General features: G+C 39.9%; 3 protein-coding genes across 4 annotated transcripts; 1 reads left to right on the forward strand and 2 right to left on the reverse strand.

Moving 5' to 3' along the window:
- Window positions 1-2,221: 2,221 nt before the first annotated feature.
- LOC128357975 (calcium-responsive transactivator-like) lies at window positions 2,222-8,451 on the reverse strand. Its single transcript, XM_053318419.1, has 11 exons — window positions 8,383-8,451; window positions 7,508-7,584; window positions 7,317-7,401; window positions 6,869-7,001; window positions 6,165-6,422; window positions 5,425-5,589; window positions 3,992-4,093; window positions 3,383-3,475; window positions 3,102-3,221; window positions 2,883-3,010; window positions 2,222-2,329 (listed from the first exon to the last, which is right to left on the reverse strand). Exons 1-11 carry the CDS (start codon window positions 8,449-8,451, stop codon window positions 2,303-2,305), a joined length of 1,257 nt encoding a protein of 418 aa, XP_053174394.1. The 3' UTR covers window positions 2,222-2,302.
- A 1,720-nt stretch (window positions 8,452-10,171) lies between these two features.
- On the reverse strand, window positions 10,172-12,521 carry lsm14b (LSM family member 14B). Its single transcript, XM_053318417.1, has 8 exons — window positions 12,401-12,521; window positions 12,129-12,292; window positions 11,884-12,013; window positions 11,606-11,800; window positions 11,324-11,410; window positions 11,060-11,218; window positions 10,434-10,563; window positions 10,172-10,331 (listed from the first exon to the last, which is right to left on the reverse strand). Exons 1-8 carry the CDS (start codon window positions 12,519-12,521, stop codon window positions 10,172-10,174), a joined length of 1,146 nt encoding a protein of 381 aa, XP_053174392.1.
- Window positions 12,522-13,308: 787 nt separating this feature from the next.
- Window positions 13,309-26,010, forward strand: LOC128357957 (transcription initiation factor TFIID subunit 4-like). 2 transcript variants are annotated; one of them, XR_008321240.1, is made up of 16 exons: window positions 13,309-13,546; window positions 13,702-14,499; window positions 15,933-16,087; window positions 17,344-17,463; window positions 18,047-18,202; window positions 18,353-18,475; window positions 18,601-18,690; window positions 19,850-20,074; window positions 20,242-20,377; window positions 20,721-20,832; window positions 22,496-22,665; window positions 22,771-22,901; window positions 23,017-23,142; window positions 23,393-23,433; window positions 23,517-23,636; window positions 23,765-23,890. XR_008321240.1 is itself a non-coding variant. In XM_053318394.1 (16 exons), exons 1-16 carry the CDS (start codon window positions 13,309-13,311, stop codon window positions 23,930-23,932), a joined length of 2,925 nt encoding a protein of 974 aa, XP_053174369.1. In that variant the 3' UTR covers window positions 23,933-26,010. The 2 variants fall into 2 exon arrangements, 1 of the variants encoding a protein (XP_053174369.1); XM_053318394.1 differs by having other exon boundaries at window positions 23,377-23,433; window positions 23,765-26,010.
- Window positions 26,011-26,649: the final 639 nt, after the last annotated feature.

Below are 26,649 nucleotides of genomic sequence, written 5' to 3' on the forward strand. Positions count from 1 at the left end.
GACTGACCTATTATCATTATTTGCTCATTCAGTCCTTTTTTTCCTATGTTGAAAAGTGCAATCTTCTGAAGTGCCTTTTTAATTGTGCAATAATTAAAAAAACGCTTTCTAAATAATATTAGCTAAAACCATACATTGTGGCTACAGTGCATTCAAATTTGACACTTGAAAACATAAGAGGTACTAATGTACAAAAGACCTGAAAATGGACAATAGGCTACTAAAAATAGCATACTAATAACAAACATATGCTGATAATCATAATAACTTCTGACACCTTAATAAAAACACAAAATGCAGACATACAAAAGGTGAATGTCCGTTTATTTTATATAACAAACAGTAACAAAAGACAGCAGAAAATATCAGGCAATGCAGTCTTGCAATAGACAAGTAGATAACATTCATATTTGGATTACGCACACCAAACCCTTCTCTCTCTCGCTCTCCCTCTCTTTCTCACACACACATACACACACACACACACACACACACACAAACAAGGTATACCACTCAAATCAGTGATGACAAACTACAACAAACTGTAAAAGACTTGCCATTCATGTTCAGTTTACAGTAAAGTGAAACACTGACAGAGATTCATTGTAGTATAGAGAAGCCTGTGATTGTCACCATTGAGCGGTACATAGTTATTTTAGCTGTTTGACAGCCAAGTATCTCCCATTCTTGATTAAACCTGCACAATGACTAACTATTGTGTTATTTTACCCCTCTGAGGTAAGTTAAGTTACTATACTGCGTAATGACCAGAGGTATTGTATGACTTCTTTAAAATAAATAAAGAAACCATAAAATATGCCTATTTTGGAATAACGTGCAGATGAACAGATAATTACACAAATAAATATGTAAAATACGAAATATAAGTCATACACACTTATCTAAAAGTTCAACTTTTATACCCCTTAATCACATCTGGTCTTATTTTTATTATCATTTTCTTCAACTAATACAAAAGATAAAAAGTTTTCACTGGAAAAGAAGTACTAAGCTTTAAGTATGTGATTAACAATTTGACATAATCTGTCCATTAAGTCCTGTAAATACAGAAAATAATTTTCCTAAGTAAGACATGTCAGTTGAAACCTGCAACATAACGTTAGACAAACTGACCCTAGTCTTTGCCATCATTGTATGTCGGAAACTACAAATAATGATATACAGTGTAAATTCACTATGAGAACCAACCTCAACATGACTGAGTGTATTGCACTTATTGAAGAAGAGGTTAAAGAAACATTACTGCTCTGTTCCTGTGTTGCTTTGGCTTTTTGAGGAGCATTTCTTAAAAACAGCTTGAGTCACACTACAATAAAAAAATATAAGACAATACATACACTGTCACTGCAAAATAAAGTGTAGACAAAGTGGCAATGTGTTTTAATGTCTAATCGTTACTGAATGGCATCAGAGTAATGTAAACCCTCTTATTTCCGCACAATAATGACGTCTGTGCAGATCAGTGCCACTGAAAATATAGGCTCAAAAATACTATCACGATGTATGATTATCATGGACAATGATACACGCTTTTACATCTGGAACAGTCAGCTACCTATTGTGTCTATTATCTCAGTAAAGACATATGTAGAGAGTGAAAACACATTATGTTAGACCACACAGCAACACATCACATTTTGACTAACAGACAAACCCCCTGATCAAGTCAGGTTTAAGGACCAATGTTTTCACCTTCATAAAATTGTTTTCCCTTATCATGAAATATAACAGTGTCTCTACTAGGGCTTAAAGCAGGAGCTGGACCTAGTCTATTCAATAAACATCACGGAACATTTCCTTCAAGGCTAATTTGCTTTTTGTAGCCGCAGTCTCAAAAGCCACTGACCTTCTTTTTTACAACAAAAGAAAAACAAAGAAGCTTGTAAAAGAAAATAAGCAATAAAAGCAAGAGACAAAGCGAAACTCAAAGACAAAAGAGAAAGATAATGATATAGGTAAGTTGCTGAGACTTAGCTAATGAGTTAACTGCTCATTTTTAGTACGCTACTTAATCCATATCGAAGGTTTACATTAACTGTCTTGATTCTAAATGCACCCTGGACTTTTTGTAAGGTGACCAGTCGCACTTTACACCTCTAACTACATCCCTGTACAGATGACGAAAGCATCACATATGACTAGATCATTTTTTCTTCTATAGGATAATGATTAATGAGAGGATAATAAATCTGATGGAGCCAACTCTTTTAATCCAAAACTGAGCCATGCAGATCACTGTCGAACCGTTCTTTTTTTCTTTTTCTTCCAACAGAATGGTACCTTATTGCTGATAATTTCCATACTGACCCTGTAATGTAAAAAGAATTACACTGAAAGATTAGATTGGGTTTTATACCTTGGGTTGTTCACTTTTTTGTTTCTTTCCTGTTACCACTGAGACAGACATTCATTATTTACATCATCATCTACAATTAGCCTTTAAACATATTTTAGGATTGTATACATTACTGTGCAAAAGTTTTAGATATTTTAGATGTTCGGATTCTTATCCATGATGCTATGCCATCTGGGAGGCATCTGATTGGTCCTGTAATTATTCTGCAGAATGACAATGAACCAAGACATACAGCCAGAGTCTTAAAGTTCTCCAAGATACTTGAAACATCCTACCTGTGTGTACCAAAGAGAATGGATGCTGTTAAATGCAAAGTGTGCTCACATAAAATATTGATTTCATTCAGGTTTCTTCTGTTTACTGCTCTTTGTATGAATTTTTGATTGATAAATAAACTTTTACTTTTTAGTTCCTAAAACTTTTGCACAGTACTGTACATAAATTCACTTTGTAGAAAAAAAACTTTTTTGAGAAATCTGAGAAAGAATGATCTAATTTCATGTACCTGTTCATAGGCGTAGGGCCTCTGTGTCTGTGCTGCAGGGCCTCCCTGGGAGGAGCGGTAAGACCCATACTGTTGACTTTGACCCTGTTGATACTGAGAATACTGGGAGGATCCACCCTGGCCAGGTCCTGTAGTGGAGTGGTTACACTCAGTTTATTTGATTTGTGTATGTCAATGTTTGTGTTAATACACACAATAGGGTGTTTGAGTTGTTCTAACCGTATCCTTGTGGCTGTCCACTGTAGCCTTGTTGAGAGGAGTACTGCTGCTGACTGAAGGGCTGCTGCTGACCAGACCCCTGCTGGTATTGGGCCTGTTGTTGACTGTACTGAGGGTTACCTGGAGGTACATATAGACAGGTCCACATGTCAGCTATGAATCCTGTGATTACTGTAGTTTTGGTTTGAAACATTAAGACAAAGTGAGGTGAGAAGTTACAGGAATATATTTCTGAAAAAATAAAAGACTGGTTTAAAATGACAAAAATGAATGACTGTTACCTCCTTCATAGTAATGCTGTGAGGATTCATCAAAGGACCTCTCATAGCCTTGCTCACCATATGAAGATTGTTGATATGAGTACTCTCCATGACCTGTAGAGAACATGGTTCAACACATGCAAAAACTACTGTGCAAAATCAAAACCCTTACATGCAATAGAGAAAGTCTTATTCTCAGTTGGAAGTCAATACAATCATAATACGCAATACAAGCATAAACAACATTTCAAGACTTCTTACTTCAGCATTAACTCAAAATGCACAAAGAAACACGCTGGAGGAAGTTTGCTCTCTGTCCTCAAAACACTGCTATTAACGCTCCCTGAAATCTGAAATTTCGGCACACCAAAGGGGACAGTATGGACACAGACACATTGGGAGGAAACAGAATTTAGACCAACGACAGTCTCTTGCAATTTTGTTTCAATACTTTTGTCTCCCACAATAGGGGAAAAAGACGATGAGTGAGAGGAAGAGCTGAGGCTTCAGCACTGCAGTAAATCTGGTTCAGGCCTGCAGGATGGTGCTAAGAGGGAATGTCATGACCTGTAATGGGAGTTTGTGTATTTGAGAGCTGTGTGTATGAGGTTTATGGCTGTGCATGATTACCATCAGGGTAATATTGCTGGTTTATGGGCTCGCTGGAGCTCTGAGTGTGTCCATACTGCTCTCCGTAGAACTCGTCTTGTCCCATGTACTGCTGTGCAGATCCTGCAAGACAGGCGACACCACGATTGGTTAAACAGTTGGCTGGATCGATTGGCCACTGAGTTGGAGACTAAAGGTGCTATGCTAGGAATTTGGGGAAATTTAAGTGACCTGAAGGGGTGTGTGTGTGTGTGTGTGTGTGTGTGTGTGTGTGTGTGTGTGTGTGTGTGCGTGTGTGTGTGCATTAAAAACAATTAAAGCGGATATGAATAGTCATGAATAGAGTGAATAATATATTATTAAAATTGATTGGGGTTTTATTCATAGCTTATGATGAAATATAAAGGATTTCACTGGTGATAATAGTCCATGGGGTGAAATAATATGTGAGGGATGCTATTTCAAGCCAACCCAAATTTTAGAAACACTAATTAAACGGGTACATTTCCAATGAATTGTATGAATAATTACATGAGTTGTAATTGCAGTGAGGAAAAAGAGGATTATAGAAAGCCAGTTATCAGGGAGAATCTGATCTCTCCAGTTGTGGTGTGCAGAAACTCCAGATTTCACTCCTTCCCTTTTCCTTTCAGTTTTATCCAACAAATTCAGACAACCAACAGAACAAAAAGTCTTTGAAAGATGTATCAAAGACACATGCAACATCTACTACTGTTCCAACCACAATGAACCCAAACGTTTCCAAATGCAGAGATGAGCTGTACCATAAAACATTTTCATCTTAACTTCTGCAACAATAGCAAAACAATCATTTCATTTCCGATATGACCGAGAAGCCACAGTTGAAAGATGAGTCGCAGCAATAGGACCAATCAGGGAATGGCTGGTGAGCAAATCACTTAGATTAGCTGTGGACACAACAATTCCATAACACAGTCTGCAAATACTTCACCTAGTCATACACAGATAACACTCAACATCAGGGTGAAAGAGGACTTATCATGGTGTATTGCCCTGGAAACAGTATCCCATCCTTTTTTATATATCCAAGTTACTATGTGCTTAGTCTACCTTTCAAAATGACATAACAGGACAGGATGGTGCTATTATTAGGCTCATGCTGACACAGCACACATTATGTGATTTGTAGAGACAGGGACCTAATGTGACACAAGTAATACATCTCCAGTCTGGTTCTTAAAGTTACAGAACTTCAATATCACTTTATGTCAAACACCAATGGATATACCATGGAAATATAACACAAGAGACTGGCATCCACAGCCACACTTAATAAAAACGTGTTAATTACTTCAGTCCAAACCGCTCTAAACACTAGTCACACATACATGTATGCACTCAAACACACACACAAACACATTTGCTGAGCCCATTGCCAAACCAAAGTAGCATGGAGAAGTCTTATCACATACCTTGCTGTGAAGAGCGATAGGATCCCATGGGCCTCTGAGACATCATACTGTTTCCTTGACTACCCTGACCCATCATGCCCATGGCCTGCTGTCCCTGATAGTGTTGGCCCCCAGCCTGGGCTGAGGAGTAGTGAGGAGTGGCAGACTGTTGGTGCATCATGGAGACTGGGAAAGAGGTGGAATTATGGAGGGAGAGATCTCATACATTAATATACACAGATACATGTGACACATACATCAGCGTTAGCATTCTGCAGCGTACACAAGGTTGTCAGAAGTGACTGGCAGAAATGTGCATAATTAAACTGACAAGTAAACAAAAGCAGGAGAAGGTCCGTGGCAATCGAGGCATATGGAAAAGCCAGAAAGGGTCCATAGCAGTCAGGGGTCAGTGCATAAACACAAGTAAATGGACATCTAGGGAGAGGCGGGCTGCATCTCAGGGTCGGGGGTCAGATATTAGGAGAGGAGGTAAAGCCTGAAGCAGGGATAAAGGGGAGAGGAATCTCTCTGATGAACTGAATGTGTTTGGTTACTGTGATGGCTACACTTGACAAAAGACCAATTTGATGAGAGTAGTATGATGCACATAAGCAAATTTTTTGTGGAACATTAGTGGGGCGTCTGTCGTGAACTAAGTTCCAAGTGTTTTGGCATGCTCATTTTATAAGCCTGAAAGTATTCCTATTCAAAAAAAGGGACCAAATCCTGGCAATTGGACTCCTCAATACCTGGCTCACCTTGGTTGGACTGCATGTTGAGGTTGCTGCGGGAGGAGGAAGATGAGGATGTGGAGGAAGAAGAGGAGGAAGAGGAGGAAGAGCCATAGCCAGGCCCAGCCCCCTGGATCATGCTGGCCTGGGAGGAGGGTGCAGCGTGGCTGTAGCCGGAGGCTGAGGCCGAGCTACCGTAGCTGCTGGCTGGGAGGCTGAGGGATGTGGAGGGAATAGCCGACTGCACCTGACCAGACTGTTGCTGCATGGGAGCATGGCTGGGGCCTGACGACACACACGCACAGTCAGAGCAGCCAGCACACATACCCATGTGATACCGTATCACGTTAATCATGGAACCACATTCAGTTCATCTTTTCAGGAAGCTTGCATGGTTGTACAAGGATAGAATAATGAGTGTTAATGATTTGTGTAATGGATTAGAAACAGACAGAAAGCAAACCTTGCTATAACTGCAAAACAAAAAAAACAAAAAACATCTGACTATCAGACTACTATTAGCTTAATGTTAGACCACAGGTACTTGCAGACAATTAAAGAAGAGAAGCATTGTGACAGATAAGACGTGGCATTTGCAGATAAGCATGCAGCAAAGTCAGGATCAGACGAGCACTCAAGACAAGGGATAAACAACAAGATGGAGCTGTATGTGTGCACATACAGCAGGCAAGAGTCCATCTGTTAAATGCACAGTTGTGATTAACTCTCACCATTGCTCATTTGACTCTGCATCATGGATGTCGATGGCAATCCTGTTGCCATGTTGTCATTGAGGTTGCTTGGAGCGTGTCCCCCACCCTGTCCCATTCCTCCAGGGCCTATAGACATGTTTGGAGTGGGAGGCTAAAAGTGAAAAGACAAATTAGTTAAAACAATAACTGAAAGACTATGACTATTTTCTATTTCCTTAGTTTCCTGGATAGTGCACTATATAGGCTATTAGGATATAGAGGATATTTTTGTTGTAGTTTGTTTAATGGACAATCTGCAAGAAAAACGTCTACTTCAGTGCCATACAAAATTAGCTTACTCCAGTCTACTTCAAGACTACAGCATGTCTGATAATATGAAGATTTACTAAAAATAGGAGAGAAGATAAGGGAGGTGGTTGGATAGCAGGAGCTTACAGCTGTTCTTGAAACCTTATAACAGACTCACCGCAGGTAGTAGTGACTGCATGTTCTGATTCGAATCCGCTATTGTGGCTAAGTAAACAAGGTTTCTGTGCAGGATCTGCTGATACCTGCCAACAGACAAAATCAAACACTGATGTGTTTAATCACTGTTATTTTAACATGACATTTACAAAGCATCAGTGAGGAAGAAAACACTTAGATGAGAACACTTACTGTGTGCATTCAGCTGTCTTGCCTTTGCTTTGGTAATCCATTATACATTGTATTAAATGATGATTTTCATCCAGCATCTTTGGGAGACAGCAAAACAACTTGTTCACAGTAATGCATGGTCAATTATAACGTATGCCCTGTTAACACAACGCAGTGCTGTTGTCCTGGATTCTCAGAACTTCAATCAGGCTAAGAACATTTTTCTGGGTCATTTTTTTTATTTTCATAATGGAGCCAAATGAAGCAGCAGCGTCTCACAGTCTTAATTAGGACATCGATAGAAAATCTGTGTCTTCAGTAGGCTGTGGGTAGTGCGTTTGTACCAGAAACATCCGTAAACGGTGAGGTCAAGGATAAAAGCATCAGTAGTCTGGAGAGTGTGTATCTCAGTGTTCACCTGTTTTGCCCAGTTTCCCTCCATCCTATACTACCCCGCCTCTCAGTAAACGCTTATATTTTGCAACAAAGCGCATGTCCATCGTGAAAAATGTGCCATTGTCAAGGACTTGGCACCTGTTAAAATGCAGCAACGGTGTTGTGCTTTTAAATGATTGGAAACAAGTCACAAAATCTAACTCTAGATATGCATTTCACATACAAAAATATGAATCATTTATCAGGGAAAAGGAGCGAGAATGACCAAGAAAAAGAAGAACAGCCGCTCCAGTGTTGAGCCTATAAAGAGGTCGCTTAAAGTACATCACCGTCATGGCTTTGTTTGGTTCGCACCTTCAATTGACTATAACGTTAGAATACCAGTTGCCATTTCTTCTGATATTCACCACAGGCTACTCTGTCTGCACTAGCGGCGGAGCGCACACTCCCATCCAGACGAGAATAATTAATCACAAATGCGAAGCAATCAAGATTTTTACCTTTTGAATCGTTTGCTGTGTCACCTCCCCTTTACTTCTGGGACGCGCCGATGAAAATGCCACCGACATGTTGTCATATGGGAAATAAAAAGCGCTTCTTTTATTCTAATATTTATTATCTTGAGCGCAGCCCCTCTATTTGGTTACATAGTTTATCCATTTCCAGGAAATAGGGGTGTTGACAATACCAGAGCTTTGCAATTAAGGAAGGGACATAAAAAACATTGGATTTCTATGAATGTGATTATACATATGATTTTGATGAACGTATTATTTGAGGTCTGCATTCAAATAACGTCACATAATAAGCTGTTGCATGACAGAGGGAAATCCCCCTCCCTCCATGTTTGGTATAGCCCGGACTGTGAGTAGCCTACCACTTTCCCCTCATCCTTTGATTCATGAAAGCCAATTCAGTCCACATTGTACGTGCGCTGCGCTGCACCGCACGCAGAAAGTCCGACCAGGACCAGCTGTGATGAGTGATTGCAAAAGTTGTTTAAGCTCCCTCAGGAAAAAAAGACGTCGTCTTAACTTCACTTGCACTTTACATTTGTAAGCATCTTCATGCTTGTTTAGGTCTGATGTGTTTTTCCACCAAGAAAAAAAAAATCAGTGTGAAACCTCCCTTGTTGAAAAACCCAAATATTGGATTTCCAGAGTTGAGTTGCTGCAGGAAGTAAGAGTTCTTTTTTTTTTTTTTTAAATGACAAGTCCATTCTCAGTGTTTTTACACTGGAAGCTTCAAGTTATGTATAAGCACATAGATAGCTCCTTCCCCGACATTCTGGACAGCAAAGCTATACGAGTCCAAAAGTATGCTTCTCACTGGAGGGGACTATAAGCTACCTGCTAATTAATCAGAGTTTTTAAATAAAATTGATTTGCTTATTGTGTTTTATGTTCAAAAACGCATTAAATCTAAATGTCCATCGCTACTCTTTGTATTTTGGTGAGAAGTTATTACAAACAATAGATGAACAATGATTTCATGGCACCCCCTTGAGAACCACTGGTCTACAAGATTGAGAACCAAAGACTCAATTGATCCACGTCACCTGACTGAAAGATAGGAAGCTGATGAAGTGATCCATAGCACAGATACTATCCCATAATCATCATAGATAAACCACATGAGATAGTCCATCTCCAAGTTTACATGTGTGATGCTCACCTATGCACATGCTAGTGACTAATATGACCACAGCACAATATGGCTGTAACCTACAGCTTCAGGAAGTAAGACAAATGCATCAGCAATTTCCACTTTATTTACATGATCTCATCAATGCTTCAATATGACAAAGTAAAGCACAAGATTTAACCTCATATAAGTGCAATTCAGTTATACAGTTCAAACATTTGTTAACAAAATAAATGTACAAATTATACATACTTAGGGAAAGCAGAGCTTCTTTAAACATGAAACCAATATGTACTAGGGTGAAATTCTTCAAAAATAGTCAAAAACAAAACAGAAACTTAAACATTCACTTCCCATTTCAAAAGAAAGAAAAGAAAAAAAGGCTCTTCAGGTAAGAGTCACATACAGTGGACTATTTAGTTAGCCATTCATGTACGAAAAGGGACCAAATGACAAAAAAGTAGGCCTAATAAAAACAGGGTAACTGCCACAAGGGGAAAAACAAAAACCGATCCTCCTGCATATAGTACCAACAGAGTTGCTTTTGCTGATCATGACAAATTACATTTAGACATGTAACCCATTCTTATTTGTTACTCATAAGAAACAATCATTGCTATAGTGCCTTTGTATCAACTCTGACCTTTACAGCTGTCCACTCCTGACTCTTAGAGAAGGTTGAGTTTGAGCACTGCCTTGTCCTCTTCGTCCAGTATATGCACCTCTGAAGCCTTGGCCTCTCAGGAACCGTCCAGGGACCCCAAAAGTCTCCAGATTGCGCTTCCGCTCCTCTGCCCAGGTTAGTCTGAAACCAATGGTTGACACACAAAGGACGTATACACCTTAAGCTTTAAATATAGGAGAAACTAGTGTTTCGATATGGAGGATAAAGAGGCTGTCGATTTACCTGACTTTATTATCAGAAGAGATGTTGTCAAAGAAGGACTTAGCTTTGTTGTAGTAGCATTTTGGTCCAAAATGATCATCCTCTCCATGTGAATCTTCTCCATCTTTCTCTCCTACTTCATGAGTTTCATCTGCAGACAAAACATGTTAAAGACATTATCCTGGAATGCTATGCTATAAAAGACAGCATGGTGAGTGTGTCTTAAATGGACAATTCACTGATTCTCAATTCCTGTGCTATTTTCTATTGACCATCCTAAATCCTATTGATAGTGGAATTGCATACTGTGTAGTGGCAAAGTTTGTTCAGTGAAGTTTCACATAACTGTTCCTGAATTCAAGTTTAAATTGTGAGAACATGTGCCAAAATGAAAAACACCACATGACTGAACATGTGATAAATCATGGGAATAGGGCAACCAAATTCTGGTGCCAGTGTACATCTCTTGCCACTACTAAACCACAATTTAGGGGGTTTGAGCCTGCATGACAGTATCATACATGAAATGTCTTAGTATCACAAAGTAAGGTTTAAATGGACAAAATGGTCCTTCAAGAAAAAAGAAAGAAATGCATCAGTCGAAAACACAATTATGCATGTGAGGTTATTTGGGCTGATGAACCAACCTTTCACCACCTTGTCCTGCACCTCCCTCTCCAACTCTTCCTTAATGAACTGGGCATTTGAAGAATCAAAATCAAAGTCTGTGTCAAACTTAAGGGTGGCAAGTTGAACTTTCGCCACCATCAGCTGGCCTCTGCTCTGGCTTCTGCGTCTGCGAGGTCCTAATAATTGGAGGAAAAAAAAAAAAGTATTTGGGATACCTTGATAGTAAGTTACTTGTAATCAGGTCTGTTTTGCAGTTTCAGAAACCTGTATGTAACAATTACCTTTTCTTCTGATAGAAGGCCTGTTCTCATCATTCTGCTGCTGAGAAGTTCCTTGCTGAGCAGTGGACACACCAGGGCCTGACTTCACTGTCAAGAAAGACATTTATGTTCACAGTTCAGATTGCATTTAATTAACACAACTGGACATGTAGCTCCTTACAACCATCCCAGATAGCATTGTAAAAATATCAATCCCAACAGACACAATAACCCCTGCCATTTGTCAGTTAGTAGAAACAGTTTTCAATTCTATCTCTTATTGCTACAAATCTGCATGCTTACTGGTAGTTCTGTTGTTCCCTCTGGTTTGGAAGGTTTCTACTCTGGTCCTCTGGGGCCTCCTCCTGTCCCAGCGCTGCTCCGGCTCTTGTGGTGCAGTCAAGCCTCTCCTCTGCCATGGTTTTTCCACATGAAGGGTTTGAACAGCTTTTTCTACCATGGGGCCCTTTCTAACATGTAAGCCTGGAAGCACAGGCCCTGCATAAAGAACAAAACCATGAAGAGCAGCGTGTGGATTTACACTTAGTTATCTAAAATTTTATTTGCTCTTATTGACTCACCAAGGCCGAGAGCTGCAGCATACTGTTGATTAAGTAGAGAGCTGGCAGCAAGCTGGTTGTAGGAGGGCATCCCTAGGGGACTAAATGGTCCAAGAGCTGGGTAGGGACCTGAACTACCTGCACTAGATGACTGAAAAAACCCCAAGGTAAACAATTTAACACACATCATGCAAGCCTTCATAATGCCTATACATATACTTCATCCACTTGGGTGATAAAGTATCACAGAAACAGTTATTTTATACCTGCACTATTGCTGGATCTGGTGGCAGGCCATGGTGAGACCTCGGAGGTTCACATAGTGTGATATCCTTAATATCACTTCCCCTGAAAGTGATATACTCATAGATATCATCTTTGGGTGGTGTCGGTCTGTCCGTGGGTCGTCCCTCCGTTCCAAAACACTTAACTAGTCAAGAAAATAGCATAAGTAACACTCTTACTTAATTTGAGCAGTTACCCTCTTAAGAAAAGAACACAGCAAAGAAAGTGCCAGGCACAGGCCTACACCACTCACCTTTTGCCAGCACTACTGTGGAGTTCACTTTATCAATTGTATACAAAATCCCCTCATAACGATTTTGAGCTTTTGAAATTAACCCTATCTTGCAGCCAATGTAAGGCTTTGTTGAACTCATAGCCGCTAGGTTTATTAACTAAAATATTTAGAACAGTTTCTCACATTAACTCGCATCCCGTCTCAGCATTCAAGCCAAGGATAAGTGTCCCAGGTGAATTGAAACCACGCCCACTGAAGGTTAAACGCACCTGGCGATAATTAGACAACCACTAATTGCTTGTCAAGCCCTGAAACAAAATGTTTCATGATATTGGCATTGGCAATAATTATCTGTGACGTTCATTTGGACAAACATGTGTTTGTGTGATTTATTTATTTATTTTATGAGAAGTTACCACAGATAATAAGTGCAGTCATCTGTGAAGCCTGGGCAGAATTCTGCAAGGCAACTATATTGAGTGATCATCGCTGAGTTTCGCTCTCAAGAGTTTGATATCCAGATAATGGCACTGCTGTCTGAGTGAGCGCTACAAGCAACAGCTGCTTTGAAAAAAAAAATATAGCTCCAACGCAGCCATTTTGAGTAGTCTAAGATGAACTCAAACGAATATAAAATGCTTCAATAATCTGAATAAAGCTGCAAAGACATGTTGTAAAACACAGGGACGCTCTCAGGGAATCTCCTCGACACATTAAAGTCCCAGCAGGGGCGGCTCTGTGTGCGGTATCGTTGTTTTCTTGCGGAAGCGTCACACAGTGCTGGCACTCCAACACTGCAGCTCTCAGCCATTTGTTCCAAGCTTTATTTTCTCCAAACAACCAATCACAGCGCCCTTTGAGGCTGCGTCACGGAGGGTGCATCCAATCGGCGCATGCGTCTCACAAACCAGCGTAGCTGGGCAAAGATGGCGGCGGGCTCCGATTTGCTGGATGATGTTTTCTTCAACACAGAGGTGGACGAAAAAGTAGTTAGTGATGTAGTCGGATCTCTGGAGTCTGAGCTAGGAGGAGTGGGTCACGTCGACACAACGGGCAGGGTCCAGTCTGCAGCAAATCACGTCGGCAACTCAGCTGTAGCTAGTAACGTTACTTCCAATGTTCAGGGCAGCAAAATGGGACTTTCACAAGAGCTTGCTAAAGCAGGTAAGATAGCTGCCCACTCCGGTTAGCTAACAGTAGCTTATTTTGGTCACGTTGTTCTGCTGATTGTAGCTAACTTGGCTTCACTTGTGTGTTTCCCGAAACTAATGCGAATAGGAGAGTTGTTCCCTTGTTTTCATGTGTTTCCGCTGCCGTAGGGACAGGAGTGCAGGGAGGTGTCAGTAACAGTGCGGGCTCCCACGGTTCAAGCATGGATGGAGCAGCTGGGACCACATCGGCGGCGGGACCGAGCGTGACAGCCGCCCAGAGTCAGTTCAAGACGGGGACTACTAGCGGGGGCGTGTCGGTAGTATCAGACGCAGCATCTGTTGTCGGGAAACCTGGAACAACTGGTGCTCAAACTTTGAATGGAGGCGCCGTTGTGACGAACTGTCATATCCCCGGAGGCGCATCTGTTGACAGCAGCTTGCAGCCCACTGTCACGGTTGTCAACAACGGACCTGTTTCTGTGAATAAAGGAAACGCAGCAGTTTTGTCTGCAGCACCCAGCACTATCATACGAACTTCTTCGACGAGTGCACCGAGCGCCGTGACTTCGCTTGTCATTTCGTCTCAGCCCACTGTGAAAGGTGTACCCACGGTCACGCTTGTGAGGCCACCTATGCAAACTAACAGCTCACAAAGCGGAGGCACCGTTTTAACATCACCAGCGGTCAGTGTCACCAGCACCACCGGCTCCCTTGTTAACAAACTCGACTCCGCAAAGACTGTATTGCAGACCGGTGCTCACGTTGTGACTTCAAGCATTGCCACCGGAACGACAGCGACCATGAGGAGCCCGACCGTCTTGCAAAACTTGAGGACTTCAGTACCGTCGCCAATCGCTGCCACTGCTCCCGGGGGGATAAGAGCTATTGCTCCACAGGTGTTGACCCCACGACTCACCCAGCCACAACAAAACGCACCAAACATCCAAAACATCCAGCTCCCTCCAGGTAACTTTCGGAAAGTTATTTCCAGTTTTGCAGAAACTATGTCTGGCAACAGAAACTCACCTTTGTTTTATTTGTACCAGTTTCTTAGCTGCATGTGTGTGAATAGGAACGAAATGGTGTGAGACACATAATAGTAAGCATTGACGACACAGAATTAATTCTTTTGAGGCTACAACCACCGAACCACAGATTAGAGGTGGGCAAGGGTCTAAAGTGAGGACAATCAGCCAGTTTGTCTCCAATATAGTATGTCAAACTAGCATTCTGTTGCAATCTGTTGATTCATACTACAGACAGTGGTGAATTGTTCTCATATCAAGAGCTATTTACTGTGTATCCATAGTCTGTCTTCCTGATGAATGTGTGTGTGTTTTTAATGGTTAGACTGCTTGTTTCTGAACTCTAGATTGATTTTATCCTCTGGCTATTAAAGGGATCATTTAGATTTTCTACGGCATAAAGGAGTATGAATTGCTCAAATGTAGTAATATCAGTAGTTCTGTTTGGGAGTCCTGTGTTTAGATTTATCCCAGACAAAGAGTAGAGAAGCCACACCAAACAAGGGTCATTAAGCATATTACCCACAGCAACATTTAAAAACAAGTGTCCACCCAGTATCAGCCCAAAAAGACTTTTGTTTTTGCTGCTTAATTCTCCTGCTCAGCCTCTCTGTCTGTAACTTTGTATTGCTTTGCTGTAGGCAAGGTTATTACTATGTTCTTATAGCCTGGTGTCTTACCACACAGCTGGTCACCTGTTTGAAGGGAAGAATGAATGAATGAAGGCTATAACAGAAGGCTCCAGTGCATAGTAATACACTTGACAGCAATAAAGTATTGGAGACGAGAACAAAGTTTAGCTTAGTTGTTTTTTTGTGGGTTGGGATGTTTTTCAGTTGAAAGGCAAGGCGACTTTATTTGTGTGGCACATTTCAACAATAAGGAAATTCAAAGTGATTTACATAAAAACATAAAAGACATCAAGACAGAATGTAAAAGCAACACAAAGCAATATAAAACAACATTTAAATACAAACAAAGAAAGTGTTAAATAGGAAGTAAAAGAAAGCTGAAATAGAGTAAGACATAAACAGGAGAGTAAAAGTTACAGTAAAATGCAACAAACAGAAAAGTCTTCAGCCTCGATTTTAAAGACCTTAATGTTCCAGCAGATCTGCCATTCTCTTGGAGTTTGTTTGGGGGACATAGCAAAGTGTTTGTGGCTCATTTGTATCGCTTCTTGACTGAAAAGTCTGAAAATATAGGCCTCCATGTCAAAGCTGAAACCTATACATCAGTGGAGCTACAGATGAGGAATTCATACCACCTCCTGTCAGAAACTCCATGCATACATACATATATTGGTGAGACTGATCAGGACAGACAAGTCATGACCTTTGACATCTTAACCCCACTGACATTTGCCTCTTGCAGGCATGGTTTTGGTTCGCAGCGAGAGTGGGCAGCTGCTGATGATTCACCAGCAGACCTTGGCTCAGATGCAGGCTCAGTCCCAGTCTCAAAGCGCCATGACACCACGACCTGCAGCTCCGACCAGCACTCCCCCTGTGCAGATCACTTCTCTACAGGTACCAGGACACACAGAACATGTGACTCAGTATTTGCTTGGGTACTGACCTTTTGTTAGCAAACGTCATGTTGGCTAGATGAGACTGATGCACATTAAACACTGTCTCTTTGTCACTAATGTTACATATACAGTATATTTGTAAAGTCTGAACACCACGTCTTTTTTGTCCTTCTCAGTTTGACTAATGTATCAGTTTTGAACTTATAAACACCCTCAAATTAAATAGAAGAGGAGAGTCACGCTCAGACCTCCACATTTATATTAATAAATGTTAAAGCACAATTCTGTAACTTTGTCATATGTGATTAACAAGAACTTAGGTGTATTAACATCTTAATTTATAGTTAGTAAGTGGTGTGTAGTTTGAGCTTTATGTGTTACACATAGAAGGTTGAGCCCAGTCAGATCCACAGGGTTACCTGTTGGTGAATCTGTACTCTTACTGTTTAATAACTGGTATGGGGAGACAAAAGGAAAGGCAAGTTTATTTGTAAAGCACGTTTCAATAATTAATGCTTATCCTAAGACATTAGAGACAAGGTATAGAAATGGCACATCTGAATAGGATTTAAAGAGTAAAACAGAGTAGACGGTTAGAATAAGATCAAATAGAACAAGACAGATTAAACAAGAGGATGAAGTGGGATTGGTGCAGCCATAACGTGAGGGCTGAGCAGTGCATGTTTATCACTATGACAACTGAGATGTACACATTTTTTCAGTCAACCTGCAAAGTTTTTGGTGTCGTGTGTAAAATGATGCCCATCATGGTAAACAATGTATACACGTTTTTACTGTCTGATTAAAAAATGAAAACTTACCAGAAAAATGCAGGTTTCATTTTATACATTTTAATTACATTTTGGTTACTGGTCTTACAAAAACACATAAATGACCAATAAAAATCATTATTGCATTATTGCGAACTGATTTTTAGTTGGCATGTGTACAGTTTTGCATCCAACTTTAAAATTAGTGAAGAAACTGAAAGAAAACAACAGAAAGGAGAACTGTTAGTTTGGTTTGGTTTTAAACAGAAAAAGATGATATGGAACAAAAAGAGAAACTTTTTTTTTTTTCTTTCTTTTTCCAGGGAGCAGTACACGTTATAAGCAGTGATTTTATTGTGAAAGGGTTTGCGATGTTAGTTGGAGAAATCATGTATTTTAAAGTACTTTTTCTTGGCATTGCTGAATGTATGTGTATACTGTCATATGTGTAACACCTCCTTGCATACTCCCTGTGGTTCTGCAGGCTCCAGGCGCATCACTGCTGGCTCGTCCCATTACCCCCACCACTATTATAAAGCAAGGGTCCACAGTCCAGACCACTGTGACGACCACCACCACACTGCAGAGGCCTCCTGTACTGCAGGTAACTCCACTGCTCATCCTTTTGGGTGTTTAGTTCTCTGTGCAGGACATCGAGTTATCAAGCACCAAATGCCAAAAGGTTTAAAAAGTTGTCAGGTTAATTTATAAGGCTTTTTAAAAAAGTCAATGTTTGGATGACTGGGTTCCATTTAGGGACTTGACCACTGTGGTAAAATAATAGATTTTTTGCATTAGGGCAGAACATTTGTTTTTTGTTTGTGTTTTTTCTGGTTGGCCTGTCTTTTTGTGTCGTTTTAATTGAATTGTGATTTATCAGGTTTTGAGTTCCACTTAAAGGATAACACATCTATATTAAACCTCATTAACAGGTTGTCATTGTTTATTTTACACATCATCACTTCACAGCTATAATTTCTCTGTTGTAATTGAAGGGTGGTAGAAGAGAATTGTTAACACCACGTGTGTGCTGACAACACTGTGACTGCAAACATTATACAATATCTAACTTAAAAATAGACTCATGTCCCAGTAGTGGCTGAATGTACTCTATTGGAAACTGTAATACTGGCCTTGTCATTTTCCTGAGCGCCATCTAATGACAACATATTCACTGACTCACACAGAACACCATCATGCTGGGAGGAACTGCCGCCACCCCGGGACAGCCGCTAGGAACGCCCACTACTGTGCAGCCTGGGTCTGCCGTCTCAGCAGTAACGCAGAGGGTAGGGCCCCTTGGGACCACTGGGAGCCCTGTCACCCCAACAGCAGTCTCAGCTGTAAGAGAGAAATACTAACTTTGAATGCTTTTATCTGTCAAAAGATAAATAATGAACTATACATATATTTATTAAAGGTGTTTTTATGTTCTGCGCTACATCTCCACATAAAGTCTGATGTGTATATTTAAGAGTAATCTGTGTTTGCAGGAGACACTAGAGAATGTGAAAAAGTGTAGAAACTTTCTGTCCACGCTGATCAAGCTGGCGTCCAGTGGAAAACAGTCTTCTGAGACTACAGCCAATGTCAAGGAGCTTGTCAAGAACCTGCTGGTATTTCTTTATTTTCAGCCCCACCCCCCATCATCTCCATCACTCTTACCATCTCTGTGCTAAAATCTCTATGTCCTTGTCTTCATTTGTTTTTCTTACTATTCGTATTCTCAACTTACTAACAGGAAGCGAAGATAGAGCCTGAAGATTTCACCAGTAGGTTATACCGGGAGCTCAACTCCTCACCACAGCCGTACCTTGTGCCTTTCCTGAAGGTGAGATCAGTGTCATGTTGCATCTTACAGGCTGTGTAAACTCACTTACAATACAATTAGTGTAGGGTTACTATTATTCTATTCTAATCTTTAAACTCAGAGATACAATGCATAAATAATTATAGAATGCAGATTATTTGCTTCTCAAAAGATCACCAAATAATTGAATCCTGTAAAATTACAACATTTCTTCTCCAGTGTAAACATTGCAATTTGATGAAATGAGTGTCAACAACTCTGTTTGGCAAACAGATTTACAGATAGACTGGTATATGTGTGATTTAGTGGTTATGAGTATGGCACAAAAGTTGTCGAACCAGTTCTTGTTGAAACCGTTATGACCTGTAAATTTAACCAGTGACAGCAGTTGGGTATGATTGGGTTAAACAATGATTTTTTTTTCTTAATGGTCCTGCTTCCTGCTACTACTTCTTATAAGCATTTTTGTACTGTTTTTTCAAAATAAGAGTGTGTGCGCAGATGGTGATGTCCTCAGGAACTCTCTTGTGACCTCTTGTGTACATAACAGACCTCAATGTATGCCCTCATCCAACAACACTGGGTTGCAGGGAGTGCAAACCGTGTGTCATCACTCTTGCTAAAGTTTTCCCAAAGTGGAAACTGAAGGATGGCTTTCAGTGTACTGACTGGAATAGGCATAAAAAAGTGTAGAACGAGCAGAATCATTAATGTAAATATTTAAATATGAATTAACTTATTTTCTTATCATTTTAGGGTTAGTGTTAAGTGCAAGCTTTACTCACTTACTTTTTAAATAATCAGATCATAATGTCAGTTTAAACAATCAAAATAAATCTAAAAACAATGAAACATGAATCAGCTCCTTTTGTTGATTTAATTGTTGGAAAATGTTTCTAAGTAATCATCATTACAAATAGCTCTGTGTAGTTTTTCCACTGGGATCTGATATTTAAAAAGTGAAAACAAAGGAAATAAAAAACCTGAAACCATGAACTTTTCATTTGATATTGGTAATGAACAAAATTATCTGCAAACTGTTTGTTTCCAGTATACATTATATAATACAAACTGCTCCATTTATCCCTAACTGCTGCCACGTTTACTTTTGTAATAAAGAAATCTAATCTAAGTGTCCTTATCAAACTGAAAATACCCTCAATCTCTGTCTTCTGTCCAGAGAAGTCTCCCAGCACTGCGTCAGATGACTCCAGACTCAGAAGCCTTCATCCATCAGAGCCTGCTGCCTCAGCCCAGCACTCAGCCTGCTGCAACAGCTTCCACAGCCCTCACTGCTGTGGTGCTGCGACCTCCTCTTTCCACCGCCACTACAGCTACCAGCACTGCAGCAACCAAAACCACAGTTATCAACCTCACTCAGACACCACACAGCAAACCTGGACTGGTAATTTTGCTGCTAGTGGAAATCATTACCTTTTTTAGTTGAATTCGTGTGTATGTGATTGGCATGCACGTAGAAGTGGAAACCTTGTATGTGTCCTCTCATACTTCTTTTGGTGTTTTTGAGAGTATTCTGTGTTTCTCATTGCATCTCTCTTTAAATGTGCGTAGATAGTGCCACAGCAACAGGGCACAATGTTGAGGCCCCAAGTGACCCTGGCTCAGTCTCCCATGGTAACACTCAGGGGACAATCTCACAGTCGCATCATTGTGGGCCAGCCACAGGTGGTCAAACAGCTGCATTCAGGTGTGTGAGTGTGTTTTAATCTTCCACAGTCACATATTATTACTTCTTCCATACAGTGATCCTATTATGTTTCATTTTATTTCTGTACTTCCAAAAGATGCTTTGAAGAAAGTAAATGAAAAATGCTAAAATGCACTGATACCCTCTGTGTCTGTATGTGGTCTGATGCCCATTCACTGTGTGTAGAATGGAAGTGCTGCCACCTTGTGGATAGTGTGTATAATTGTAAGCTTTGTACAAAGGTGCCAAACTTGATTCCAAGCAATTAAAAATTTGATTAATGTCATAGTAACTGCAATTAATTATTCTAAGTTAATAACAACTTTCTTTGTGTGCCTATTAGTTCCTACAGTGAAGCAGGCATTGCCTCCAGGGGCCAAAGGAATAGTCGTCAGTCAAGCTTCTCTCACTGCCGCTCAGAAAAACAAGCTGAAGGAAGGAGGCGGAACCTTCAGGTCTGTGACAAATCCAGATAAAAGCCTTTTTTACACATTTGGCAATGCAGCACCTTTATTCCACCTTGCTGTTCTGTATAAATGGTACGGACACAGAGTGTGGGGGTAGAATTGCTCCACCAATTAGCTGGTTATGGAGGTAGACATAGAGTTGCATCAACATCTGTGTAAAAGGGAAGGATAAGGATACATTTATTGATCCCACAGTGGGGAAAATTCATTGCTACAGAAGCTCAAAAAATAGTGATATAGAAAAAAACAAATGTATACAACAATAAAATTAAAAACTAAATAAACAACCCTAAAATGCAATTATAACATGACAGAATTTTTTGGCCCTTCAGCCACACAGCTTTAACTACTTCAGTATGATGTTCTCTCACATAAATTAACCAGTTTAAGAACAGTATTCTTGAAAAGTTGCCCTTTCATTTGTTATGGTGCATTTTTTGGCTTTGGGAGATTTCAGTGTGCTGACTTTATCGTCCTAGTTTGTATTCATATATTGCCATCCTTGTGTTGTGTAATGATAAATGTGTTAACACAGACACATCGGCTAATTATAACAGTAATTATCTGAATTAATGACCTCATAAGCAAAACTGGTCATGCATAATTTATCATGGAAGCCGCATTTTTCTTAATTTACAGAGATAAGAGTTGTTTCATGGCTATTGTTTTGGATTGCAGTGGACTGTACAGGTGGAGCTGTTAGACAGGTTGATGCTGTAAGACGAATTTGTGAGCATAAAATAGTGTTTTGGGGTGGCCCGGTGGTTAGCACTGTTACCTCACAGCAAGAGGGTTTGGGTTAAAACCCGCCGGCTGGCTGTGGCCCTTCTGTGTGGAGTTTGCATGTTCTCCTCATGCCTGCATAGGTTCTCCACAGGTACTCCGGCTTCCTCCCACAGACCAAAAACATGAAGGTTAGCTTAATTGAAGACTCTAAATTACCGGTAGGCGTGAATGGTTGTTTATCTCTATATATTAGCCCTGTGATGCCCCCCCCCCCATGACCCTTTGTAGCAGTTTGGAAAATGGATGGATGGAAAATAGTGATTTGATTAAGGAGCCTGTGCATTTTTGTTCCACCCTATTTAACAGGTAGCACGTATAACTGTTGAAACTTGCTTGCTAACACTTGTCAATGAGAACACCTATATTACTGTGTGTTTGGACTTTGGACTGGAACTAAAAATAAGCGATCACCAAGAGCAGGGAGCACAAAGGTGAGAACTGCTGAGAGAAAGCAGAGTAACCATGCTGTGTCTGTCTCAAGAGTGTACACTTTCAATTCTTCTTCTTACTGGATGATGATCGATATGGACAGCATTGTTATTTGCCAAGTGAAAGATGGAGAAAAAGATATTGAACAATTTATTGTATCAGGCGTGTTGCAATTTAGACGCACAATGTGTTGAATTTATCTGGTCATGTTCTGATTAGAGCATCATTTTATTGTGATGATCAAATTGCAAGACAGTTCTGTAGCTAAGTTAAGATACTATTAACTATTATGAATGAATATATACATTTTGAGTAAAAGTACACAGACAAAAAAAAAGTATTGATTTATGTGTGGTTCAATTTGTCCCATAAAAGCTTTTGATGTTTTTTGTTCTTTTAAATGATGATGAGACTTTTCACTTTTCATTTCACCCAGGGATGATGATGATATCAATGATGTGGCATCCATGGCAGGAGTCAACTTGTCGGAGGAGAGCGCCCGTATCCTAGCAACAAACTCTGAACTTGTTGGCACAGTGACTCGATCCTGTAAGGATGAGACCTTCCTCGCTACCTCCTCACTCACCCGAAGAGCTCTGGAGATCGGTGAGAGACACATACCCACAAACTGTACAGCATGTACTTTCTTTTAAAGGTAGACGTGGTCTCATTCCGTCAATATATTTATCCTCATTCCTTCTGTTATGACAGGTAAGAAGTTTGGTGTCCACGAGTTGGGCACAGATGTGATTAACTTCATTTCCCACGCTACACAGCAGCGATTACAAAATCTGCTGGAAAAGGTGTCACAAGTAGCACAGCAGAAGAACGTTACATTCAAGGTGATAATTAAAGACAGTAATACGATTGGATGAGACCCACTGCCATTCTTTCTGGTTTTAATTTTTCCTGTTGTACCTTTCTGTCCTTTCTTGCAATGTTTTTTTCATTCTTTAGGAGGATGAGCGGCATGAGCAGGTCAGCGATGTGCGAGCCCAGCTGAAGTTCTTCGAGCAGCTGGATCAGATGGAGAAGCAAAGGAAGGAAGAGCAGGAGAGAGAAATTCTCTTGAAGGCTGCCAAGGTAACATAACAAGGACACAGAATCACTGACAGGAATAATTTTGCATGTATCATAATTACAAAGACAAGGCGAGGAGTGACATTGTATTATTAAAACATTTCCTCTGCTGCCAATAGTCACCAGAGAACTAATAGAATAACTGAGTGAGTGAGTGAATGAATGAATAAAATAATTTATTGAATAAATTGAACATACCTGTCTTGAAATATTAAAATGTCCTCTACCGCACTGCAGTCTCGGTCACGGCAAGAGGACCCAGAGCAGCTTCGACTTAAACAGAAGGCCAAAGAGGTAAATATATGCTAATATAACTAGGAACCTTTATGATATGTTTGTGTGTGAGACTATTTTTTGTGTTCTTGCTTGTATTCCAGATGCAGCAGCAGGAACTGGCTCAGATCAGGCAAAGAGAAGCCAATCTAACAGCGCTGGCAGCAATCGGTCCAAGAAAAAAGCGGAAAATGGACTCTCCGGTTAGGGGCTCCAGTGCAGAGGTGAGGAATATATAGCAATTAGCCATAAACGTGATGCATTTACTTTGAATTGTGAAACATTTGCAATGAAAAGGTTTTATAAAAGAGTAAAAGTATTTCTTATATTTGCCTTTTTTTTCACCCCTCAGGGGTCAGGGTCAGGCCCCTCCACGCCTGGTGGCTCCAGTGGAGCAGGCTCCAGACAGTTTATGCGACAGCGCATCACTAGAGTCAACCTCAGGGACCTACTCTTCTGCCTGGAGAATGAAAAAGGGACCAGTCACTCACACCTGCTCTATAAAGGCTTCCTAAAATAGCAATCACATTAAAATGACTAGTCCCACTCAGCGGCATTAAGGAAGCGAAGTTGAACGGCAGCTCAGACCCTTTCTGCCGGTATTGTCTTTGATCACTCACTGCTGAATGATGAGACATCTGTCTGTGGGATAAGAATTATCTGGAACACCGAAGAGACATCAGCTTTTAAAAGCCTCTTCAAGCACAGGCCTTTTTTATGTTCAGTGCAGAGATGGAGCAAATATCTGAGCTCACCCTTGATTTCAGCATGCCCTTCAGCTCGGTTTGCTCTGTAGTGAACACTTGCACCCAACCACACTTCACCCATGCACTGCCCCATGCTGCATACAAGAAAAATATCTTTTTAACAGAACTGAGCAATTCAGATCTGAAGACCCTTTCAGTGTCATTGCACTGATATCAATGTTGTAGCAGCAAATCTCTGTGAAGTGGTTCTATTTTAGATTCAGGTGCAACAGCCTGATTTTACAATACTGCAACACTGCTAATTTTGTTGACCATGTTAACGTAAATAGAGATTTTAATTTATCACACATATATACTATATTTTAGCACAGTTTTGATGCCTGTGGATCGTTTTACGGAGACTGATAGTACGGTCGTCTGCTGAGTTGCCTTCTTACCAAATTAAGCCATATGGATTAGAATGTGTTGATCATTTTTAAAAACGTTCATCTGTCCGACACTTCTCTCCAGATCTGCAGGATGCACGCTTGTCTTGTTCTGTGCTTTCTTTGTTTGTCTTTGCTCGACTGGAAACAAACAATAATTACTTACATGTCATGCGTCGTGCATGATGTAATAACAGGTGTTGATATTTGAACTCTCGCCACTATAGCGCATTACTGTGAGCATTCTTGACACAGTGGTTGAAAGAGAAGCTCCACATTTTATTGAGATTGTAGCACATTTGCTACACAGACTATACATACTTTACATTCCTATCTATCTTTGTTGAAGCATACCATCCATTCACACATACATACCATACATTCTGAATTTCTTTCCCCCTCCTCAGCAGTCAGCAGTTTCCATTATTTTGTCAGTGACAGCATGAAATTCAACTTAAACTGAACCTTCTGTCACAGCTTGTGTCCTGACAAAAGCCAATTTTCGCTACATTATTGTTGCACACAATGGCTTTAAAATCAGCAGGTTTTCTAGTGTGTTAATGTACGCCTAGCCAGTTCTTTCCACTCAAGGAAGTCTAAGAACAATGAAGCATTTACATTATTAAAATGATAATATGTTACTTGAATTATGTTACCAAGTAGCAAAGCTATTAAGTCATTTTTTTCGACCTTTCATTAATGTCAACCAAAGAACTACAGACTTTTTAAATGTTAAAGTACCCTTTGACTAAAATATCTTTGTGCAGGATGTTAACTGTGATGGATTGCCCATCTCAAGCATATTTTACTCTGCTTTTTGTTTCATTAACTGTAAAAAGAATAGGAAGGGATGACTGCCTGAGGTGACATGAAAAAAAATCTAAACTAGTATGGTATAATTTGGAAATGAAATAGTTGTTAGTAATGTAAAGTATCCAGGCTGTGTAGTTCATGAGAGTTTGAGGAAACCCAATAATATGTTATTGATTACAGTCATTGAAGTGAATGACATATTTTTCAATAAGTTGGATGTCTGCATTTTTATATTTATCAATGATGGAGGTTGAGTTGGGTAAACATGGAAATGACATGCAGGAGGAGAACTGCACTTTGACAGATCATTTTTCTAAAACTAGTTGATCAGATGAACATACCCACTTTGTAACTTTTTATATTTTTAGTACACATACTAATTTTGGTCTTTATACCTTTGTCATTTTATGAAAGAATGTTTATTGTTAAATTTTATTACTGTATATACTTAAGTTTGCCAGCTTTGTCAGTTGACAACTTCAAATTGGGCAAATTTGTCATAATTGTTATATATATCCACTATATGACAATTAAGACAAATGTATGACTTTTTTTCGCCAATATCTTGTACATTTTGCACAGCCACTTGTTTATATGTAAATATCTGGATTAAAAAAAAGTTTTTAATTGCTATTTTATAATGGATTGAGAGAATGAACTCTATTAAAACAAAAAATTACAAATATCTCCATTGTGATTCATTTGTGGGGGAGGTGTAACATTTCAGGTCCTCATCGGAGCAAAGAATACTGTGACCTGTCATGAGGACTTCTGAACTGCCCAAGAAACAGAGGTATTTATAATGAAGCTGTAAAGTGGTCTGTTTAAGAGGGTCTAAATAAAAAAGATTGAACACTAGAATTGATCATCAATCAGGATTTGATGCTAAATGGTTCTTTCTACTATTTTAGGTATTTTAGAGTCCAGGAAATGGCCTGAAAAATGCAACAACAAACTCAGTCATGACACACATTAAGATTTTATGTTGGCGTTTTTGCATTTATTGGAAAATCAATTGTTAAGAAGCAGACATGAATCTAGCTGCAGAAGTTTGACAAAGATGATGTGTTCTCGTGGGTTGATTTTTTAAAATTATTTTTTGAGCGCAGTGTTTTGATTTAAAATGCTTTTGATGTCTGGTCCCATCTGCTTCTTTTCAGTTTTCTCTCACAAGCTGCAAGCTCAGTTGGATATCGTTATCCACTAGATCTGTAAACTGAGCTACTGTCCATTCATCAATCTCAGTACCAGCGTGTAATTCACTCATGTTATGACAAAAAATGTGTCTGTCC

Source organism: Scomber japonicus, chromosome 4 (assembly GCF_027409825.1).
Source record: "Scomber japonicus isolate fScoJap1 chromosome 4, fScoJap1.pri, whole genome shotgun sequence".
NCBI lineage: Eukaryota > Metazoa > Chordata > Actinopteri > Scombriformes > Scombridae > Scomber > Scomber japonicus.